General features: G+C 61.3%; 1 protein-coding gene and 1 non-coding gene across 2 annotated transcripts; both read left to right on the top strand.

The window, feature by feature from the left end:
* Positions 1-1295: 1295 nt before the first annotated feature.
* WNT10A (Wnt family member 10A) lies at positions 1296-18498 on the top strand. Its single transcript, XM_075755763.1, has 4 exons — positions 1296-1543; positions 4408-4670; positions 12581-12957; positions 17736-18498. Exons 1-4 carry the CDS (start codon positions 1485-1487, stop codon positions 18201-18203), a joined length of 1167 nt encoding a protein of 388 aa, XP_075611878.1. The 5' UTR covers positions 1296-1484; the 3' UTR covers positions 18204-18498.
* TRNAV-GAC (transfer RNA valine (anticodon GAC)) lies at positions 15177-15249 on the top strand. The gene has a single exon. It is a non-coding gene; the product is annotated as a tRNA-Val (tRNA).
* Positions 18499-20287: the final 1789 nt, after the last annotated feature.

Genomic DNA, 20287 nt, shown 5'->3' with positions numbered 1-20287 from the left:
ATGCAGTGTATGCTCACCATGTTACACACACTCCCCCATACTCATGTATGCCTTGCACACTCCCCCATGCCACGCACAATCACCCTACACTCCACACTTTGAGCACGCTGATGCTGTGCACATTCACCCACACCTTGTGCATACTTATCCCATGCCATGCACGCACGCTCGTGTTGTGCCCAACTGCCCCATACTCTATGCACACTCCTCCACCCTGTGCACTCACTCCACGCCCACAGCACCCTGCCCCCGTGTCCTGTGCACACTCACCCACACTACACACTCCCCCAAGTCCCCATGAATACTCTCCCGCTCCACACACACCCACCTCGCATCCCATGCACTGTGCACGCTTGCCCCATGCTATATACACTCAGCCCTCACCACACTCAATCCCCGTGCCGCACACACTCACCCCACACCATGCATGCTCCCCCATGCCATGCACACTTACCCTACTCCCTGTGCACACTCCTCCACGCTGTGCACACCCACCACACACACTTCTCCAGGCTGTGCACGCTTACCCCACACACCGTTCCCGCTCCCCCACGCCGCGCGCACTCCCCCACGCCGCCCCTACTTCCCCACGCCGTGCCCACTCCCCCCCCCGCACCACACACCCCCTCTACTCCCCGTGCACACTCCCCCACGCCGTGCCCACCCCACGCCGCCCCCCTCCCCGTGCCCGCTCCCCCCCCCCCCCCCCGCCCCGGCCGGCGCTCGCCCCCCCGCCGCCCGCTCCCTCCCCGCCAGGCTGCGTGCGACACGCCGGCTCCCCGCCCCGCTGCCACCCTCGGCCCCGTCCTTCCCCCGCGGGCTCCTGTCTGGACGTGTCGGGACTCGGGCTCCGGGCGCTGAGTAATGCTCGGCGCAGCGCGATCCCAGGCAGAGCCGCCGCCGCCGCCGCTCCGCGCCCAGCGCTCCCGGGGCGCTCCGGCCGCGACCCTGCCCGCTCCGCCGGCGGCCCGGCGACACCGGCGGCGGGGGGCGGCGGGGGGGCCGCGGCTCCCCATGTGCCTGCGGGCGCCGCGGGAGTCGCAGCACCGCTCGCCCGGCGAGCCCTGCCCACGCCCGCCGCGGCCCCGGAGCCCCGGGGCGCCCTGGGGAGCGGCGGGGGAGCGCGCCCCGCGGGCCGAGGGCCCCTCCGGCCCCCCGGCGCGTCCCGCCATGGGGGGCTGAGCCGGGGGGCTGAGCGCGGCGGGGCGGCGGCGGGCAGGGCGGGGGGCGCGCAGCCCTCGCCGGGCTCGGCGGGCGCCGGGGCGGCGGGAGGCGGGGGGGGCATCCCGGGAGGATGGCAGAGCCGCCCCGGCGAGCCGAGCCCCGGCGCGCAGGGAGCCAGTGAGAGGGAGGAGAGGGGAAAACACAAACAAGCAAACAACCCACAACAAACAAAGCGGGCAGAGAGCAGCGCCGAGCCCCGCCGCCCCTGCCCCAAAGGCGCCCGCCCGCCCGCAGCCCGCACAGCCGCTGCCCCAGCGAAGATGCGCCCGGCCCTGGCCCACGGACTCTGCTCGCTGCTGCTCAGCCTCTGGGTACCCAGGTAGGAGCTGCCCGCCCCCCCCCCAGCCCCGCTGCCGCTGCCGAGCGCCCCGGCCCCGCGGGGAGAGCGCCGGGAAGCCGCCGCGCCCAAGCCCCGCACCGGGGGCGGGCTGCCCGAGGGGCTCCCAGGGGGTCCCGCCGGCCCGCCCCGCACAGCTGCAACCCCCCCCCCCCGCTCAGGGCGCTGTCAGGGCTGCTGTCCCCCCTCCGCCTTCCCCCCGTCCCGGGAGAGCGCCGGCGGGATGCGCGGCTCCCCCCGCTCCGGGAGGTTGTCCCCTTTCCTCCCCGGCCGGAGCCTCTCCAGCGCCCGCCCTGCCTGCCTCAGTTTCCCCGCTCTCCCCGGGCGGAGGACGGGCCTCGCTGCCGGAGGGCATGGTGGAGGCCGGAGAGGATGACGGCAGGGATGCCGCTGTCGTGGGGGACGGTGCCCACCAGATGGGTGACTTTGGGCTCCGCACCTCAGGGGTGCGCACAGGGGCGGGGGATCCACCTGCATCCCCTCCCCGGCTCCACCGATCCCGAAGGTGAGGGGGATAAGAAGGGGCCACCTGCCTTCCAGAAAAAGGCCCCCCAACACTCACCACCCCTGTCCGTCTCCATCTCCCCCGGGTGGCTGGCAGCTCGCCTCCGCCCACTCCCAAATTTGTGCGCTGCAGGCAGCCAGGGGTTAACCCTGATGCTAGTGTGTGTGTGGGGGGGGTGCCCCCCGCCCTTCCCCCTCCCTCCAGCCCCTTTAAATATAATTTGTTAACGTTGGGACTTGTATTAATTAAAGCAGCAGCCGCTGCAGCCTGTGACCTGGGGGCTTGTCACCGTGAAATCAAGTTTAAATCCAGATTTCAAGGGGGAAGAGAGCTGGGGGGAGTGCTGTGTCCTCCTAGGGAGGGTGACAGTGACAGCTCCTTGCCGGTCCCTGGCCCCCCTGAGCCCTGGGTGGAGCAAGAGGCAGAAGGACCTGCCCTCCACTCTCTGGGGTCCTAAACAAGGGCCCCTGCCTCATCTTCCCTGCCGTGCAATGGGAAGAAGGACCGTAACAGCCCCCCCCGGGATGCCCTGGGCAAAGGTGGCAGGCACTGTGGCTGGTTCGTGACAGGCAGGGGACAAGGTCCCTGCAGTGCTTGGGGCAGGAGCTGCTGGGCTTGGGGTGATGGTCACTGCGGACCTGCTTCTTGTCTCCTCTCAGCCAGGGCTTGCTTTGACAGTGTGAATGAGTGCAGGAGCTGGGCAGAGGATTTCGCCCCCTGTGTAGGGGCTTTGGAGGGATGCACCCCTTCCTGTTCTCCTCCTCTCCACTCCCCACCACCCTGGCTCTCCCTGTTGGAGTCACTGTGGGTTTGCACTGGGGCAGACCGACATATCACCCATGGAAGTGCTGAGTGCTGGGTATAAACACCCTTGGGAAGCTGGAGAAAGCAGCAGCCTGATCCTGACAGCTCCCCTTGCCTCCTGAGCAAGCTGTAATTCAGCAGGGACCCTGGGGCTGAGCCCTTCCTCCAGAGCTGGGCGAACGCTGAGCTGGGGAAGTCGGTCCCTGGTCCCTGAGGGCTGTTTCTGGCTGTGTACCTGCACCAGGCTTGCAGGATTTGGGGGGAGCGGAGGGGGTGTAACCCTTCTCGCAAAGACCTGGCTGCTCCAGAAGGCAGCTGCAGTCCTTCCTCCAGCATCCTCCTCCAAGTCTCATTTCTGTAATCAAGGTTCAAAGGGCTCCAGCTCCCTGCTCCTCCCAAGGACCCAGCTCTTGGCCATTCCCAGGGAAGAGGGAGCCCTGTGTGGAGGGAACTCTCAGCAGGGACCGAGCTGTCCTGAGGAGGGAGCGGAGCGGTGCTGAGTTCCTGATGGACCCTGCTGCAAGTTGCAGGATGCTCCTGGGTATCCTGCTGCCTACTGCTCACTTTGCATGTCCTCTGCATGGACACTGTGGATCCCTTCAAGCCATTCCCTGGAGCTGGGCAGACACTTCCTTCCCTCCCATCTCCCTCTCAGCATCCATCTGTCCTCTGTACCACTGTCTTAGCTCCAGGCACTTCTCTCTAGACATGCTTTGTCCATCTCCCCACACTTCATCTACCTCCCTGTTTCCCCAGGCAGCATCTCTACTTGTGTAAGTACTTGCACCCCTGCCATGGACCGTTTGCCTCCCCTTGCACCCATCCATCTGCTGGTCTCTGTGCTTCTGTGGTGACAGACATCAGATCTGGTGGGGCTGGGATGTGATGGTGGATTTGGGATTGTTGCTGAGAGCTGGATGGTGTTCAGCAGGGTGCTTGGCTCTGAATTTCCCAGCCAAGCTCTGGTTACCTCCCTTGTGAGGACCAGCAGTGCCAGGCAGACATGGGAGATGCAGGGAGGAGATCAGCCAGCAGCAGGGATGGAGCTGGACCTGGGGTGGGTCTCCTGCTCTGAGGTGTCTGGATTCTCCCAGGGGGAAACCCACGCTCCCTGGGGAGGGTGACCCAGGGCAGTCTGTGCCTGAGATGCTGCACTGTGCGGCCGGGGCAGAAGAGCCCCGGAGGAGCATGTGGAGAGGGTGCGGCCTTGGGAGATGCTGGGCTGCTGCTGGGCACAGGCGGCTAGGGTGTCCAGGCTGTGCTGACGTGGCTGGAGAGGATTGCAGCACCAGTGCTGCTGGGGCATCTCTGCCTGGCTGAGCTTGCTGTTGTGCCCAGGGGTAAGGATGAGAGGGGCAGTTCCAGCCCTGGGACCCTCCAGCCTTTGGAGCTGATCCTTTCCAGTGCCTCTTGTCTTTTCTTCTTTTTTCCAAGCCCAGCCTGCCATGGCCTGTCACTCTTGCAGGCAGTGGGCATGGTGTGGGGAACATCTCCATGTTGCTTGCTCCAAGCTCACGGGTTTTCCTTTCCCTCCCAGCTCCTGCTCCAATGAGATCCTGGGCCTGAAGCTGCCGTCAGAGCCAGTGCTGAACGCCAACACGGTGTGCCTGACCCTGCCAGGGCTGACACGGCGGCAGCTGGAGGTGTGCGTGCGCCACCCCGACGTCACCGCCTCGGCCATCCAGGGCATCCAGATCGCCATCCACGAGTGCCAGCACCAATTCCGGGACCAGCGCTGGAACTGCTCCAGCCTTGAGACCAAGAACAAGATCCCCTACGAGAGCATCATCTTCAGCAGAGGTAAGGGCTGGAAGGCTTCCTTCCTCCTCCTCTCCCTCTGCTCAGTCACGGCTCTCAGAAGTCCTCATGGGCTCCTCATGGACCCCTGCACAGCTCTTCCCTGGCCCAGAGGACCAGGCCAGCATCCCCATGGATAAAGACAGACAGAGCCTGAGAAACCTCAGGGTCTATCAGACCAAGCAGCACTGCGCTGTGCCAGAGCTGGGCTCTTCTCCAACCACTTTTGTACCTACGCTGGCCCTTGTCCTGAGCTGCTTCTCCCTGCCCAGCCCCAGCTGCTCCCAAGGCTCCTTCCAGGCCCCACTGCTTTCTAGCATCTTCCCCCCCATGCAGTGTAGGCTGGTGTTTGGAGCGGTGCCATCATGTGCAGCACAGTTGGTGGGTCTGAAGGTGGATCCCATGCTCTGGGATTCAGTTTGGTGGGTGCAGTGAGCATCTTGGCTGATTCCTGCTCTGGGGATGGTATTTCAGTGGATCATGGTGAGCAGAAATGCCCCTAGCTAATGAGACATAGCTCTGTGAGCCCATCACCCTGGTGTCCTGCCTTCGTGTTGGCTCCCCAGTGCAGAGAGCTGAGAGCTCTCTGTTTTGTGGGACCCTGGAGCGTGCTGGCATGGGGGGATAGGGAGACAGGCTGTCCTGGGAACTCACCTGCCCACAGAGCTCCAACCTGCGCTGCTGGGAGAGCTCTCCTTGCCCTCCACGGTGTGCGGAGCCCCAGTGCCAGGGTCTCCCTGTCTCCTCGCAGGCATGGCCAGCCCTGCATCTATCAGAACCTGCCCGGGTGATATACTCTTTCCCTCTGGAGTGGACTCTGGGGATGCAGAGGGGCTGCCCTGCACAGTGCAGCTCGGGGTTGTGACCTGATGATACCTTCTATAGGACTTGAATGTATCTTCTTACCTCAGTACCCTTCTTGAAGCCTGGCATACACCTCCTTGGCATACACCAATGGATCCGTTGCCCCAGGCTGTGGGCAGGAGAGAACTATTTGATGCCAGTGGCAGGCAGGCAGGGTGCTGAGGGCAGGAAAAGGTGCCCAGCAAACACATTGCTCTTCCAGCTCCTGAGGAAGGAGAAAACTACCACAGATGCTGCTCATCTACCCCCTTTGGGAGCATCCTAGCCTGGTGCTCAGCAGAGAGGTGCCTCTGTCTCCCCTTCCCCAAACATCCTTCCACACCCTGCAACATCTCTCCCTGGGACTCCAAGGAGAGGTTGGCAGCTTGAGCCTTACATGTCTTTGAGGAGATGCAGTGGCAGGAGCACTGAGGCAGCTGTAGCAGGTGGGGAGATGGCTGGAGAGGGGAGCACAGAAGTGTTTTGGTGCCAGGAGGTTCCTCATGTCCAGGGCAGATAGGCAAAGCCTTGCTGGAGGGGGTGCTGCCTTGGAGTACGCATGACATCAGGGCTGCGGTCCTGCTGTGGAGCAGCTGCCGGTGCCTGGAGAAGGGCAGCATCTCTTCCCTCCACAAGCAGCACCTAGGTTAGGGCCTGGCAGGGAGGGTGGGGACCGTCAGCCCTGATAAGCATCGAGGTATTTCCAGGTCCTCTCAGGAATGCAGTTCACTTCTAGTCTCCTCGGGCGGCAGGAGACACCGACTTGCTGGCTCAAGTTGCTCACACACCCAGGCAAGCTTCCCTGCTTCAGGTCCCACCAGTCTGGGTGAGAAGCTCCAGCAGCAGAAAGCATTGACCTTATGCATCCCTCCTTCAGCCCACCATGTCTGGTGGTGGCCGATAACTTGCAACTCACTTGTCTCAGGTGCTGCTGCAGCCCTTCTTGCTGTCAAGGCCATGACCCATGATGGGTGCAGGGACTCCCGCAGCCGCTGGACTCTTGCCCCAGTCCTGAGCTATTGGGTATGGCTCAGCCCAGGCTCCCAGCACTGGTGGGATCACGTCCTCTGGGATGGAGACCCAGCACTGGGGAAGGATGGAGGTAGGGCTTGTGCAGCAAAGCAGATGGGCATCTCACAGCACTTCTCTTTTGGCAGCAGAGAGTGCATGATGAGCCCCAAGCACCCAGGGCATCCCAGGCAGTTGCTCAGAGCCATTCTGGCATGGAGCAAGCCTTGAGGCTGGTGCCCTGGCCTGCTTCCAGCCCACTTGTGTCCCTCAGTAACGAAGCTGGAGCTCTGAGCTCCGCCTTGCAGCTGTTACAGACACAGCCATCAGAGCGGGGATGCTGGGTGCATCTCCCAAGCCCGGAGCTGGAGGAGAGGCGAGTGGTGGAAGCGAGGGGTGCAGGCTCTGTGCCGCAGGCATTAACTCATCTCACCCCCAGGGACCAGGTCTCTGCTCCGCGCCCTGCCCCATCCTTGCCGTGCCTGGGAACGCAACGTGCTCGTAGGATCATTGTTTGTAACCCGAAGTGACAGACCCCTTTAATCTTTCATTCCTTTTCCCACTTCTTCTGCCATCAGTTCAGCCGTGCGTGAATCTCACTTTAAATTATTTGTAGCTGGCTTCTCCCTCCCGCTCTCCCCGCTTGGCTCCGCTCCCCACCTCCGCCCCATCCTCCTGCATCTCCCGCATCTTCCCCAGCACGGGTGTGAGCCGTCCAGGGTGCAGTGCCGGTGCTTGCTGGCCGCCCATCCCACACTTTGCCAGGCGCCCAGGTGCTCTAAGGAGCCAGAGGGCTTACACCTGGGGGATAGAGTAGAGGACAGTGACAAACAAGTGCTTGTCTCCCCATCCCGCTGATCTGATCCCAGAAGTTTGAGCGCAAGCCTCAGGGAGCCAGGAAGGAGCAGGGAGGCTTCAAATTGGGCAGGGCTGGGAATCTGGCGGGGCTTCTGGGCAGCGTAGCTGGGAGCAGGGATCCTGACAGCATCCTGGGCAGAGCACAGACGTGCTGGATGCGGCAGGGAGATGCAGCCATCCCCGGGGTGCAGGGCACGGCAGCTGTGAGGCACAAAAACAGGTTAGCGGAGGGCGAGCAGAGGAGTGCCCAGGGATTTACCACCCCTGCTCTCACAGTGTCTCTTTTTTTTTTTTCCAAACACCCCCATGGTCTGTGGGGTTTTCCAGTTTCGCCTTTTGATGCTGCACCCTTGGGGTGTGGGGTGTCCCTCGGACCTCTCACTGAGCCTCCAGTGCCATCTGCACCCCCCATTCTCCTTGGCGCATGTCCCCTCTATGTGTGTCCAGGCTCAGCGTTGCCGTTGCAAATCCTCCTCTTGTCCTCCCTGGCTCCTCAGCTGGCTGCCTATGTCGTTGCCACCCTCCTGCCCATTCCCTGGCACTGTCACCCCTGCCGGCACCCTCCAGTCCTGTACCTGGTCCCATCCCTCTCTGCCGTCCCTCTCTCTCCCTCCAAATGCCAGCAGAGACATCCCTCCTGGCCCCCGGGGTCGTATGTAGGAGAATGGAGCAGTGAGGTGGAGGCAGGTGGCTGCATCTGCACCAGTAACTGAGACAGGTCCCCTGCTCCAGCTCCGAGGGTGAGCAGCACGATCACATCCACCTTGGTGAAGAGGGTGGCCCGTCGCCCCTGGTATGTGTCCCTCTGTAGCATCTGCAGGCTGCCAGGCACTGTGTGGCTTGGCTGAACCATGCTTGGGTGCATGCCAAAAACGAAGCTGCAAATGGTGGTGGATCACCAACCCCTTGTCCTTCTCCAGTGTGTGTGCACCCATGGGTGGGTGTGATGCCAGCAGGGCTGGGACTGTCCAACTGCCAGGCAGGGGCTGTCTGAGGTGTGCTGAGGGATCCCTCTTCCCTGAGCATTCTCCTTTGCTCATCCCAACCACATCTGTATGGGACTCTGAAAGAAATGGGACCCACTGAGGGGCTGGGTGTCCTTGAAGGCCCCCATGGGTGCATGGCTGGAGGGGACATGGCTCTGGAATGCAGCATCCCGCTGTTCCTCCTGCAGCCTTTGGAGGGACAGGTGATGCTTGCATGCCCCGTGCCCTCCTTAGAAGGGTTCCCGGGTGCCAAGGAGTCTGCATGGCTATGGCCAAACCTTGATTTTGTGCAGCAAGGAGAGGGAACTCCCTGCAAGGCTGGAAATGCCAGGTGCTGAGGCCCAGCCAGCTGTGATCCAGAGCTTGAGGAGGCTTTGCTGTGCAGGGAGGGAGGCAGGTGCTGTTACGGCTATCCAGGGAGATGCTGCCAAGCTCAGGACCCTGGTGCCCGTCTCTGCAGAATCCCTGCCAAGCTCCAGTGCCCGCAGACCACAGTGTCTGGCCCGGCACAGCTGCAGCTGGGCTGCTGGCAGGTTTTTCAGTACCTCCAGGCAAGCTAAGGGCTTTGCCCACCTGGCCCTGACGCGCATGTGGGTGCTTCAGATGCTCGGCTGCATCCCTGTGGGTGCCCCCATCCCATGGACCTTCCCCCAGCTGATAGTGGCAAGCAAGACCCTGGGGGACAGGGCAGCATCCCCGGAGGCGTCGGGCTGAACGCGGCTCCCTGCAGCCCACAGAGCGGCTCGGGCTCCCGGCTCGGGGCACCGTGGGTGGACGGGGAGCGAGGGCTGCGGGCTCTCCCCGGCACACTCAAGGAGGTGCAGGGAGGCAAGTTGGGATCTGCAGGGAGGCGTTTAGTGCCTGGCGTCAGGCCAGACCCTGGCAGGTTCACCTGCAGTTTAATTAGGGAGAGGGGAGGGAAGGGAGCGGGGCTGGGGGAGAGGCGGCATGTTGGGACTGGCTGTCTCCACGGGCCTCGCGGGAGGTGGCAGGAGAAGCTCTCCTCTGCCTCACCAGCCAGCGGGGCTGGGGTGATGTGCTGCCAGCATTATGGAGGGTGCTGCCCGTGGAGAGGGTGGCTGAGCATCCCTGGGGTACCCCGGGGTGCGCCCAGACCAGGCTCCTTCAGTGCCACCCAGGTGCCGTGGTGGTGGGAGCTGAGAGGGCATCACTGCCTGGGTGTGATGGTGAGCCGTGGGAAGGCCATGAGTTCAGCTCTCCCTACCTCAGCAGGCCATGGAGCCCACAGCCATGCCTGAGCCAGGTCCATTGCCTTGGTCCTGCAGCCACAGGAGAGACAGAGAAACAGCAGCATCTGTGCAGAGCCAGTGCCAGCTGGTTCTTGGGGACCTGCTGAATGGCCCCCCATCTCCTGGGCGCACCTTGACAGGGAAAATTTTCCCCTGCTAAGCTTCTTTGGGATCTGACCTGGGGCTGAGATTTCAGATCCATCCTCCTTGTCCAGCACGGTCCTTTAAGTACACGGCAGGCTGGATGCCAGTGGTGGTGTTGGGGTGGTGTCCTCCATTCCCTCTTCCCTGCAGGATGCAATACTTCCCCTCACACCTCCCACGGCTACAACCTCTTCTGTGATCTCTGGAAGGATCTGGTGACTCAGACATCACCACTGAGGTCTTGGGTGGCTGGGGCAGCTGGAGAGCCTCCCTCTGAAGGGCTTGAGGCTGGCTGCCGCATACCATGATCAGCTGCGGTTCCTGGAAGCTCCCACCCTCACCAAGCCCACGAGGCCAGTGGTTGTCGCCTGCAGCCACATGGCTCGCTGTTTTGCTGCAATCCTCTGGGCTCTGGCATGGCTGGGGTAGAGCGAGGAATGTAAACCGAACCTCCAAGCAGAACCACACTGGCATGGCTGCTGCAGTCCCGGTGCTGCCCTGGCCCCCTCCTCCCCGTTGCTCACAGTTCCCCATGAGAGCAGGCGAGGGAAGGAGGGGAGAAGGCAGGGAGGGGCAACAGGGCCAGGCAGAGTGATACTGAGTGGGGAAATGACCACGGGGAGATGGGCACAAGGCTCCCAGAGCATTGCGATGTCAAGTCCTGGGGACTTGACAAGCCTGTCCCCTACCTGCAGCCTCAGCGATGGCAGCTCCAGGGACGAGGACCCATGCCTCATCCATCAGCTTGTATGTGGCTGGAGAGCAGCAGAAGAAGGAGGGCTGGGGCTTGACCCAGCGGGTTTCCCAGCCATGGAGGGCACCAAATGAACATGGCCTCTTTACCTGTAAGGAGACGGGCTTGCTAGACGGACTGGGTGGGGTAGAGCTTCTGTCTGGGCTCCAGAAGGGATTTTAAGGAGATTCCACATGGGAAATTATTTGTTAGGCTGGAGAAATGTGTGAGAAAGAGGCTAACGGAAAGGCAGGGCCGAGAGGAGAGTGTCATGCTGGGTGGAGAGTTTGCTGCTGCCATCCCCAGGCACCGGCTGTGCGAGGAGCCAGGGATGCTGAGCAGGGTGGTACCGACAGCTCTTGGCCTGTGCCTGGGTTTGACCTATGAAGGGCTGGAGCTGGCCCAAATTGTCAGGATGGAGAACTGCTATGGGGAGGATTTGGGGATTCTGGAGACCTTCCTGTGCCCATTCTCCATCCTGCATTGCTCACCTGGGGGCTGAAGTCCCCCAAATTTGGGCTGTCCTGCTCTAACAGCGATATGGGTGTGTTGCAGGCGCTGCCTGCCAGTGCTCCCCCGGGGAGGCTGTGCAGAGTACGCACCAGCAGCCCCATTACCTGCCCGCTGAAAAATGTTGTTCAACTTGTGCATGGAAAAAGGCAGGCTGAGAGCAAGCTTGTCCCACACCGAGGGGAAGCTGGGAGAGGCTCCTGCTGGCTTTTAGGCAGCGCCTCGTTAATGTTTTAAATGCACCAGTGTCAAATTAACACACAAAAGAGCGGCGTGACTTTAAATGCAGGTTTCCGAGCTGTGTTTCATTTCCCTTTAATAAGATCATAGCGTTTGCTCAGCGGGTGGCAGCGAACCACCGAGGAGACATGCGTGATGGGGAGCATCGCCCAGAACGGGCGACGGCGGCGGGAAGTGGTTGTTCTCTTACCTCTCATGACTCTGTCGTGCAGGCAGGAAGCTGGCAGAACCCCTGCCTGGGATCTGTGTTTTGGGGTGATCTCCCACAGTGTTTCTCTGTTTTGCTGGAGAAAACCCCCCAAAAGTTCTCATCTGTTCAGCCATAGCAAAGCCAGGGTTGATCAAGCTGCTCTTGTCCAAAGGAGGGAGAGAGAGAGGCTGGCGAACTCCAGCTATTTATTTATTAATGTGTGAAGCCACAGCACAAAATCTGGCTCTCCCTGCTTCCCTTCCTTGTGCTGGGGCTGGTCATTATGCACTGAAGCAAAGGACACTCAAGGCTCCCTGCTTGGTCTGAGAACCACAAATCAAAACATTACTTTGCATTTAAAATAAAAGTTCCCAGGTAGAGGAGGCTCTTCACCCAGCAGCAGTGAAGCCAAGCAGCCCCCGCTCACAGCCCCGCAGAGCCCCTGCCCTGGGACCTGTCCCTGTCCCCGTGCGCCCCATCCCCAGCTAATGACACTTGCAGACGTCCTCGCTCCCCGGCATTTAACAACAACCAGCTGCTGGCCCTGGCAGCGTGCGGTGCGGTGCGGTCGTGGCGTGCTTTAACTAACTAGGGATGCTCGATTTTTCCAGTGTGGTATCGCATTTAGAGCTTCTCGCGGGAGCTGGCAAGGCTCAGGGAGGGAAGGGCATGGGCAGATGGATGGGACTGGACAGGCAGTGTTGCCTGCTCCTGTTATTGCCTGATCCTGCACTCTGTGGGTAAGCAGAAATGACCCATTCCTCAGCAGAAGTATTCCTCAGCCAGCATTATATTTAATATAGTGGGAAACTCTGAGTGGAGAGGGGGAGGAGATGCTGCCTTTCCCATCAGAGCCATAACGCTGATGCCTGAGCAATGCCATGGTGGCTTCTCCCAGGGTGATGTGAGAGCAGGGGTCCCGGCCAAGGCAGGGCTGGGCTTCAGGGCAGCAGTGTGTCCTGGTGGGGATGGGGCTGGAGAGCACCGAGTGAGGATTCGCTCATGGTCCAGGTGGGAGCTGGTGTGTCAGGACAAGGCAAGGCACAAGCCGAACCTCCGGCTCCCTACACCCCAGCATGATGCTGGGCTCATTGAGCCCCCCGCGGGGGTAACGCTGCGCAGCCTCAGCTCCACTCTCTCCTTCCTCGCAGGATTTCGGGAGAGCGCCTTCGCCTACGCCATTGCAGCCGCCGGTGTGGTGCATGCCGTCTCCAACGCCTGCGCCCTCGGCAAGCTGCAGGCCTGCGGCTGTGACCAGAAGCGCCGGGGCGATGAGGAGGCTTTTCGGCGCAAGCTGCATCGTCTCCAGCTGGAGGCCATGAACCGCGGCAAAGGCATGGTGCACGGGGTGCACATGGAGCACATGCCGGCCGAGACCCCAGGCCTCCAGGACTCCTGGGAATGGGGAGGGTGCAGCCCCGACGTGGACTATGGGGAGAAGTTTTCCAAGGATTTCCTCGATTCCCGGGAAACCTACAGGGACATCCACTCCCGCATGAGGCTGCACAACAACCGCGTGGGCCGGCAGGTGAGCGGGGCACTGGTGGCGGGGACAGCATTCCCGGGACACGCACGGGAGGGCTGCGAGGGGCTGGTGCTGGCTGCGGTGGGACACGTGTGCGAGGCTGGGATTGCCCCCAAGGCACCCCCTCTCGCCAGTTTTGCCTGTAGCAAAGGCAGTGGCGCGGCCCTGCTGCGAGGCATCTCTGCTGGGGAGGGCACCTCTGAGAATTGCTGCTGTCCCCCTGCCAAGGGACACTTCCCCAGGCCACTGTCACTTGCCTGTGCTGCAGCGGTGCTACAGGGATGTCACAGCAATGAGTCCAGCTCCTGCCTCCCAGGGACTCGCTGAACTGGTGTCCAGCAGCTGCAGCAGGAGGGAAATATGGTTGGGGAGGAGAAAGTCACTGGCATCATGTGAGAAGGCAGATGCTGCAATGCACTGTCCCCCGGCACAGGCTCCGCAGCACCCAGCCACGGTTCTGCCTCCGGAGAGGGAGATGGTGCCTTGAGGAGGCAGATGGGAGCGGGACTGAGCCAGGCAGCGGGCGCCTATGCCAGCTGGGAAGTGCAACATCCGCTTGGGAGTGGAGGTGACAGCCCACAGCCTCGTCCTCCGGCTCCAAGGGGGTGCTCAAGCCTGCCCAGGCGAGCAGGGCAGCCTCCCCTCCATTCTAATGATGTCAGGTCTTGTTAAGGGTGCTAATTAGTAGCTCGCTCTGTCTGGAAGCTGATGTTTAAAGGCAGCCTGACATTGGAGACAAGAAGCACGCAGGCAGGAGGGGCTGGGAGGACGGCTGCATTTCCCTGCTCACCTTTGCTCCCAGCAGGTGCCAGGGAGACCCCATCCCATGGATCCAGTGGGACATTTGTCCCCAAGACCCCAGCCACACGCTCCCATAGCAGTGCAGGGGGATGTGTAGTGGCTGCAGGAATAAGTAATTAAAGAGCAGAATTCCATAGGGAGTGTTTGCCTGGGATGGCTCAGACATTTGGATGTGCCTCTTGCTGTAAGAGGGGAATGCTGCAGAGCAGAACCTTGATTTGTGCCCTTCCTTAGTGCTTGAGCTGAGCTTTACTGCCCTGAAAAGCTGTCCCAGTTTGGCCAAGCTGTAAATGCTTGGGGAAAGCCAGAGCTTTTTGCTTGTTTGGCTTTGCTTGCGCATGGTGAAGGCTTGTTCAGCGTTAGGCAGCTAAATCCTCCGCAGGCTGCTCTGCCCCAAGCCAGGCAAGACTCCCTATCCCAAGTCGGGCTGCAGGGCTCATCCTGGCTCCCCTTCAGCTCTGTGTGCCCCAAACCACTGGAGCTCTTGGCAGTGCTAGAAATTTGGGGTCTGTATTGCCCATTTCCCAAGGGAAGCCCCACAGCCCCCTGCAGAAGGAGGGGAAGGTGAGAGAAGAATGTTTGCACAGGGGGGATGTCACCACATGGTGCCTGTGAGGTCCAGAAACAGCAAAAACGCCTGGGGTGTGCTTGTCACCAAGGGCAGGCAGGCACGGGGCTGGCAATGTCAGCTCTTGGTGGCTTCAGAGACAAGAGCTGGCCTGATGGAAGAGGCCTGGGAGATGGAAGCAGAGGCAGAGGAGGACCAAAGGGATAAAGGAGGGGATGGTACCAGTGCAGGTGGGGAAGCAATGGCTGGACAGGCTGCTCAGCTCAGGGACCTTGAGATGAGGGTGTGAGCCTGTGTGTGGGTTGGGTTGTGATGGTTGTGGGTGCCATGCATTGGAGCAAGGAGATGATGTTGTGCCTGCTCTGTGCCTGGTGGTACCATGCTTTTGTACTACTATTGCCGGGGCTGGACCTGGCTGTGCACATTGCCTGGGGATGGGTTCTCCAGCTCCCCGCCTGCTCTTTTAGCAATGCCAGGGGTCCCACACCCACCCAAACCCTCCTCACGCCTAGAATCATCTTTCTGCTGTAATAAGGATTAATCTACTGGGATTTCCCGGGAAAGAAGTGGCCATGCTGGAAGCAGCTCTGTGGTCCTCCTCTCCAAGTCCTGAGGCTTGAACCCCTTGAGCAGAGCGGAGATGTGGATGCATATGCCACGTGCCGTGCACCAAGCAGCTGCAGCACCCAGGGCTCTCCAGCATGTCACTGATGCTGAGCATCCTCTCCATGGTCCCTGTGTGTCCCAAGGGTGCTCTGTGCATGGCTGAGCCTGGCTCCCAGCTCAGACCCTGCAATGCTGGGGAGAGGTGACAATCCCACCGATGGCCACATCCAGTGACTGTGGGATGTGGGTTTCTGTAGTGTAGTGGTTATCACGTTCGCCTGACACGCGGAAGGTCCCTGGTTCGAAACCAGGCAGAAACATGCTGATTTTTTTCCTCTTTTGCATCCAGCTATGAAGCCGGGGGGGATTGCAGCTGCAAGTGATGCACCACATTCTTCAACGGTGGCAGTGGTCACCTTGGTCTTCAGTTGGAATAGGAAGCCCTGGGGCAACCCAGGGCAACCCCAGGGCTTCCTATTCCAACTCAAGACTGAGGTGGGTGTCCTGCATCCCTGGGAGGGAGCAAGTTCCCCAGTAAGGAGCAGCAGGAGCATGCAAGAGGCTTTGCAGGTCCTCCTAACCCGCCAGATCAGAGAGCAAGAGAGGATGAAAGGCAGCCAGGAACTACCCATTACCCTCACAACAAAGACCTACGATAAAGCTCTTATGAGCGTGTCTGGGAGGAGCTGGGAATGTGCGAAAGAAAGCACCAGCAAGTCCTGGCATGTGCTGAACCCGAGTGTCTGTGAGATGGGGGAAGGACATGGACAGGTAGGGGTGCGTGGAAGAGATCCGATGGCAAAATGCATGGGGCCGAGGCTCAGAATTGTCCTTCTCAGGTCTTCTGGCTCTCACAGGATCCTGACCCCCCTGTGCCGTCCATGCAGGAGGGAGAACAAGCCATCCCTGGGCAGGGATGGATGGGTGCTGCAGTGCTGGGGCTCAGGATACTCAGCAGTGATGGCTTGAGTAATGGAGGTGGCACACACACACTGCCTTCTCCAGCCCCTGCCACGATCAGCCGTAGCCCCAAATGAGCCTCTATCCAGCTGTCACGCCACTGTCCGCTCCATGCCGGTGGTGACCATCCCAGCCACAGCCCTGTATGCAGATTTTCCCTGGTCCAGCCAAGGGAGCAGGGAGGGGATGTGGGAAAGGATGGGGTCCCAGTGCCAGTGTGTTCCCGTGGATGGTGGCAAGGACGGTGGCGAGCAGCTGGTGTTCCCAGCCGGCACACCCAGGGCACGGCGGAGGGGCCGGGCAGCTCATTACCTGCGAGGTGGAGGCTGTTCCCGGCAGGAGACAGGACTCTCAGCAGGATGAAAGCCAAACTCCAGCCCAGCCCAGACCTCTCCGCAGTGTGCCCCAAGCTCCAGGCATGTTTCCCTGACCTGCCTTAATTACCATAACTGCTTAGCAATGGGGAGATTTACTCAAAAACAAGAAAACAAGAAATAAAAACTACCCACCCCTACCAAAACAAGGCACTCCTCGCACATGCATCCCCCCCCCAGGGAGGGGGCAGGAGCAGGCAGTGCGTGTCAGGGGTGAAGCTGGCTGGCCAGGCAGGGCTGACATCGTGGGACGGGATGTTGTGCAGGGCCACGTGTCCCCTGGGCTCCTCCAAGCCCCAGAGCGTGGCCCTGGGTGGGGGGATCAGCCTGTGATAGTCTTTGCAAGCCCCAGCCTGGCTCCCAGTGGGGCTTGGGTGTCCCCTTGGGAAGAGGACGACTTGCTGGAGCCTGTGTGAGCATGTGAGCATGGTGGTACACGACCCAGCAGAGAATCCCTGCTGGGACAGAGCAGAGGACAGTATAAACTGCCTCTTTCCAAGCTGCACGGGGATGTACAGCCACTCTGTGTCCCTGGAGGTTGCTGGGCACGAGCTGTTTCCCTTGGTATGGCCACAGCAGCATCCCTTGCAGGGATGGGGAACCTAGGAGGACCCCAGCATGCAGCCTGGGGGCTCAGCAGCATTGCCCAGGGAGCCCAGAGTCCTCTTTGCACTCGCACTGGCCTCTGGCCCCTGCACAAGCTGTGGTCTCCATCCAGCCCAAACCAGAGCCGCAGCCCAGCCCACGCACCCTGGCCCTCGTGTTGGGTGGACGTGTGGCACCAGCCTCACTGCAGCCTCCCCAAACCACAAGTCAGGGCTGTGAGCATCTCTGATCCCTGCTTGAAATTCTGGTGATGGTGGGAGGCAGCGACTCAGCCCCCCGGTGCTGTGCCCAGGGCTCCCACGAGAAAGCAGGCAAGAGCTGAATGCAGAGCTGCTCCCAGGACTCCTGGAGATGGGGCTTTACAGGAGGAAAGCCCTGAGGAGGGGAAAGCATCCCTCCCACCTGCCTCGCTTGCAGTGCTCCTGGCCAGTGAGGTGTGTGGGAGACCCCTGCACTGAGAAGTCCTGTAGGGCTGCAAAGATGCAGCCACACCAGCTTTTAACTGGGGTCTGTGGTCGGGTTGATGCTGCTGGAGTCAGGCAGCAGTGGAAGGTGAGATCCAGGCTCCTTCTCCTCCCTGTGGTCAGGTAGCTCACCCGCTCCTTTGGGTGCCAGTCCCTTGGTGGAGTGTAAAAGCCAGTCGGTACTGCCAGGGTGGGAAGGGACAGGGTGTGGGACATGGGTGACACTAGGCACAGCAACAGGGTGCAGCCTCGCTGGCTTGCAGCTTCAGGGCTTTGATGACCACTCATGCCAGCCCTTGGCATTCCCATAGTGCCAACCCACAGAGAGCTCCGTGATGGTTTCTCTGGTCCCTAAAAAATGTCTCCTCCATGCTAACCCTCTGTCCTTCCCTCCCCACCCAGGTGGTGATGGACAACATGAGGAGGAAGTGCAAATGCCACGGCACCTCAGGGAGCTGCCAGCTGAAGACATGCTGGCAGGTGACACCCGAGTTTCGCCTGGTGGGGTCCCTGCTCAAGGACCGCTTCTACGGGGCCACCCTCATCCGGCCCCACAACCGCAACGCGGGGCAGCTGGAGCCGGGCCACGCTCGGCATCGCCGCCGGGCTGGCATCAGCGAGCTGGTTTACTTTGAGAAGTCACCCGACTTCTGCGAGCGGGAACCAGCTCTGGACTCCTTGGGCACCCAAGGGCGCCTGTGCAACAAGACCAGCCCAGGCATGGACAACTGCGAGAGCCTGTGCTGCGGCCGTGGGCACAACATCCTGCGGCAGACGCGCAGTGAGCGCTGCAACTGCAAGTTCCACTGGTGCTGCTTCGTGGCCTGCGAGGAGTGTCGCATCACCGAGTGGGTCAGCGTCTGCAAGTAGCCGGACAGGGATGGGTGCCCGCCCCAGGGTGCCAGGGACAAGCATGCCTGCCCACGGGGAGGGGAGGGAGATGGGGATCGGCGCTGGGGGGGGGAAATGGAGCCATGGTACCCGCTTCCCTCCGCTCCGAGGGGAGTGGGAGAGGAGATGCTCAGCACCCTCCGAAATCAGCACTTTGTCGTCACTCGGGGAGGGCAGGGCTGCCCGCTGCCTGCTGCCTGCCCAGCCCCACATGAGAGCACCAAGGGTCCTGGCCCTGGGGACCGCACGGTCGTGCTGTACAGACCGCCGACACCAGCACCGCTCGGGGGGGCAGAGGGTGGGCACGGGGGTGGGGGAGTGCCCGCTGGCACCCAGCGGGACAGGGTGGGGTGGGGGACAGCAGGGCATGGGGAGCCCAGGGTGGGAGGGGAGGGGGGGGACATGCACTGGCACCGTGCACAGGTTCCTCCGGCCACATGTGAGGCTGTGCTCTGAGCGGGATGGGGATGGAGCATCCCATGGGATGGAGAGGGGGCACAGGTCCCTCAGCTGGGGCTCACCTCTGCAGGGGCAGAGCTTGGGCCGGCTTGAGCTGTAGCATTGTGGCCGGAGGGGAGGGTACCCAGGGCTGTGCTGTGCGTGCCTGTGTTATTGTATGGTAAGTTATTTTCTGATTGTGAATAAAAGTGGATTGGAGACAGCACGGGGTATTTTGGGGTGCAGCACCCTGCTCTTCCTGCTGCCCGGGGCGCTCTGCTCCTGCAGGGTGCCAGAAGGATGGAGAGGGACCCTCGGTACTGCCTACCCACTTGTGTGAGACTTTTTCCCTGGTGCTCTGCTGCCATTCCATAATAACAGCCCTAGGAGCTGTTTGCAGACTGGCAGGAGGTGGGGACTCCTTGTGGGCACCCCAGACCCTTACAAGGTGGCTGCTGGGAGGCTCCTGACCAGCTGGATGCATGCTGGACCCCATCCATCCTATGGGAATTCCCGCTGTTGGCCCCACACCTGTGGCCGTGCTGGGTCTGGGGACTGCAGCGCTCCTGGGGAGGGATGGTGGGGCCGGAGAGCAGGGAGAGGGGAAGGCAGCAAGGATGGGCCAGGCGATGGGTGTCTGCAAACGGCACCTCGCTGCGGTGGCAGAGAGGGTACCCATCTGGCTGCAGCAGCCTGCGAGGGCCAGGCAGTGAATCATGCTGCTGGTATCTCCCGGCTGATAACTTCTCCACTCCTCCCACGGCTGCACACCCCTTGGGGCTACACACAAAAAAAAAAAAAAGTGAATTAAAAAAAAAAATTTGAAGAGGAAAATACCAGGCTGGAAGGAAGTGAGCGCCCTGGGCCCAGCAGGGAGCGGCACATGTCCTGATTTCATAATGCTCCCGCAGGCAACAGGGAGCTGGGTCAGCTGGGATGGATGCTCTGCCCTTCGAGGATGCTCTACCCTTCTCCACCCCCAGGTGGGAGGGTTGACTTTGCCCCTCCAGGAGGGACCGGGTGGATGGGGTCCTTGCCTCTGGAGCCAGCTGTGTTTTAGGGGCTGAGGAGAAGAGGAGGGTGCTATAGGTGATGGAGGAAAACGCGGGAGCTCCTGTGACCTTGCAGCATCTGCATGGCTCAGTCTGCCAGAGCAGCAGGGACAGCAGAGCATGCGGCTACTGCAGTGGCTCCCAGCAGCAAAGACCTGGGGCAGGTGACATCACAGGGATGGGATCTCTGCTTGGGGCTCAGGGTACCCAGGATCACCCTGTGAGGCATGAAAACAGTGGTGTTCCCATGGGGCAAGTTTGCTCTGGCAGGGCATGCTCCAGCAGTTCATTTTCCCTCCTGAGGTTCTGCTTTTCCATCTGCAGTGTCCATCTCCTACACCAGGGCCCTTTTTCCTTTCACCCTTTGCCTCAAGCACTAGCTGGACCACATGATGTCCCCTGGCTACCCCATCTCCCCACTCTCTCCCAGGCTGGCCAAACCCCTGGGCTGTGCTGCTCAGGACGGTGGGGCTCTGCACATCCATCATGCTTCTGCACTTTGTAGGTGGTGTTGGCTTCCCACCTCCCAGGGGCTGCTTTGCAGCCACCTGTGATCTTGGGGCTGCCTGGGGT

The sequence above is a fragment of the Balearica regulorum genome, chromosome 6 (assembly GCF_011004875.1).
Source record: "Balearica regulorum gibbericeps isolate bBalReg1 chromosome 6, bBalReg1.pri, whole genome shotgun sequence".
NCBI classification, from domain to species: domain Eukaryota; kingdom Metazoa; phylum Chordata; class Aves; order Gruiformes; family Gruidae; genus Balearica; species Balearica regulorum.
This window is presented reverse-complemented; position numbering and strand designations above follow the sequence as displayed.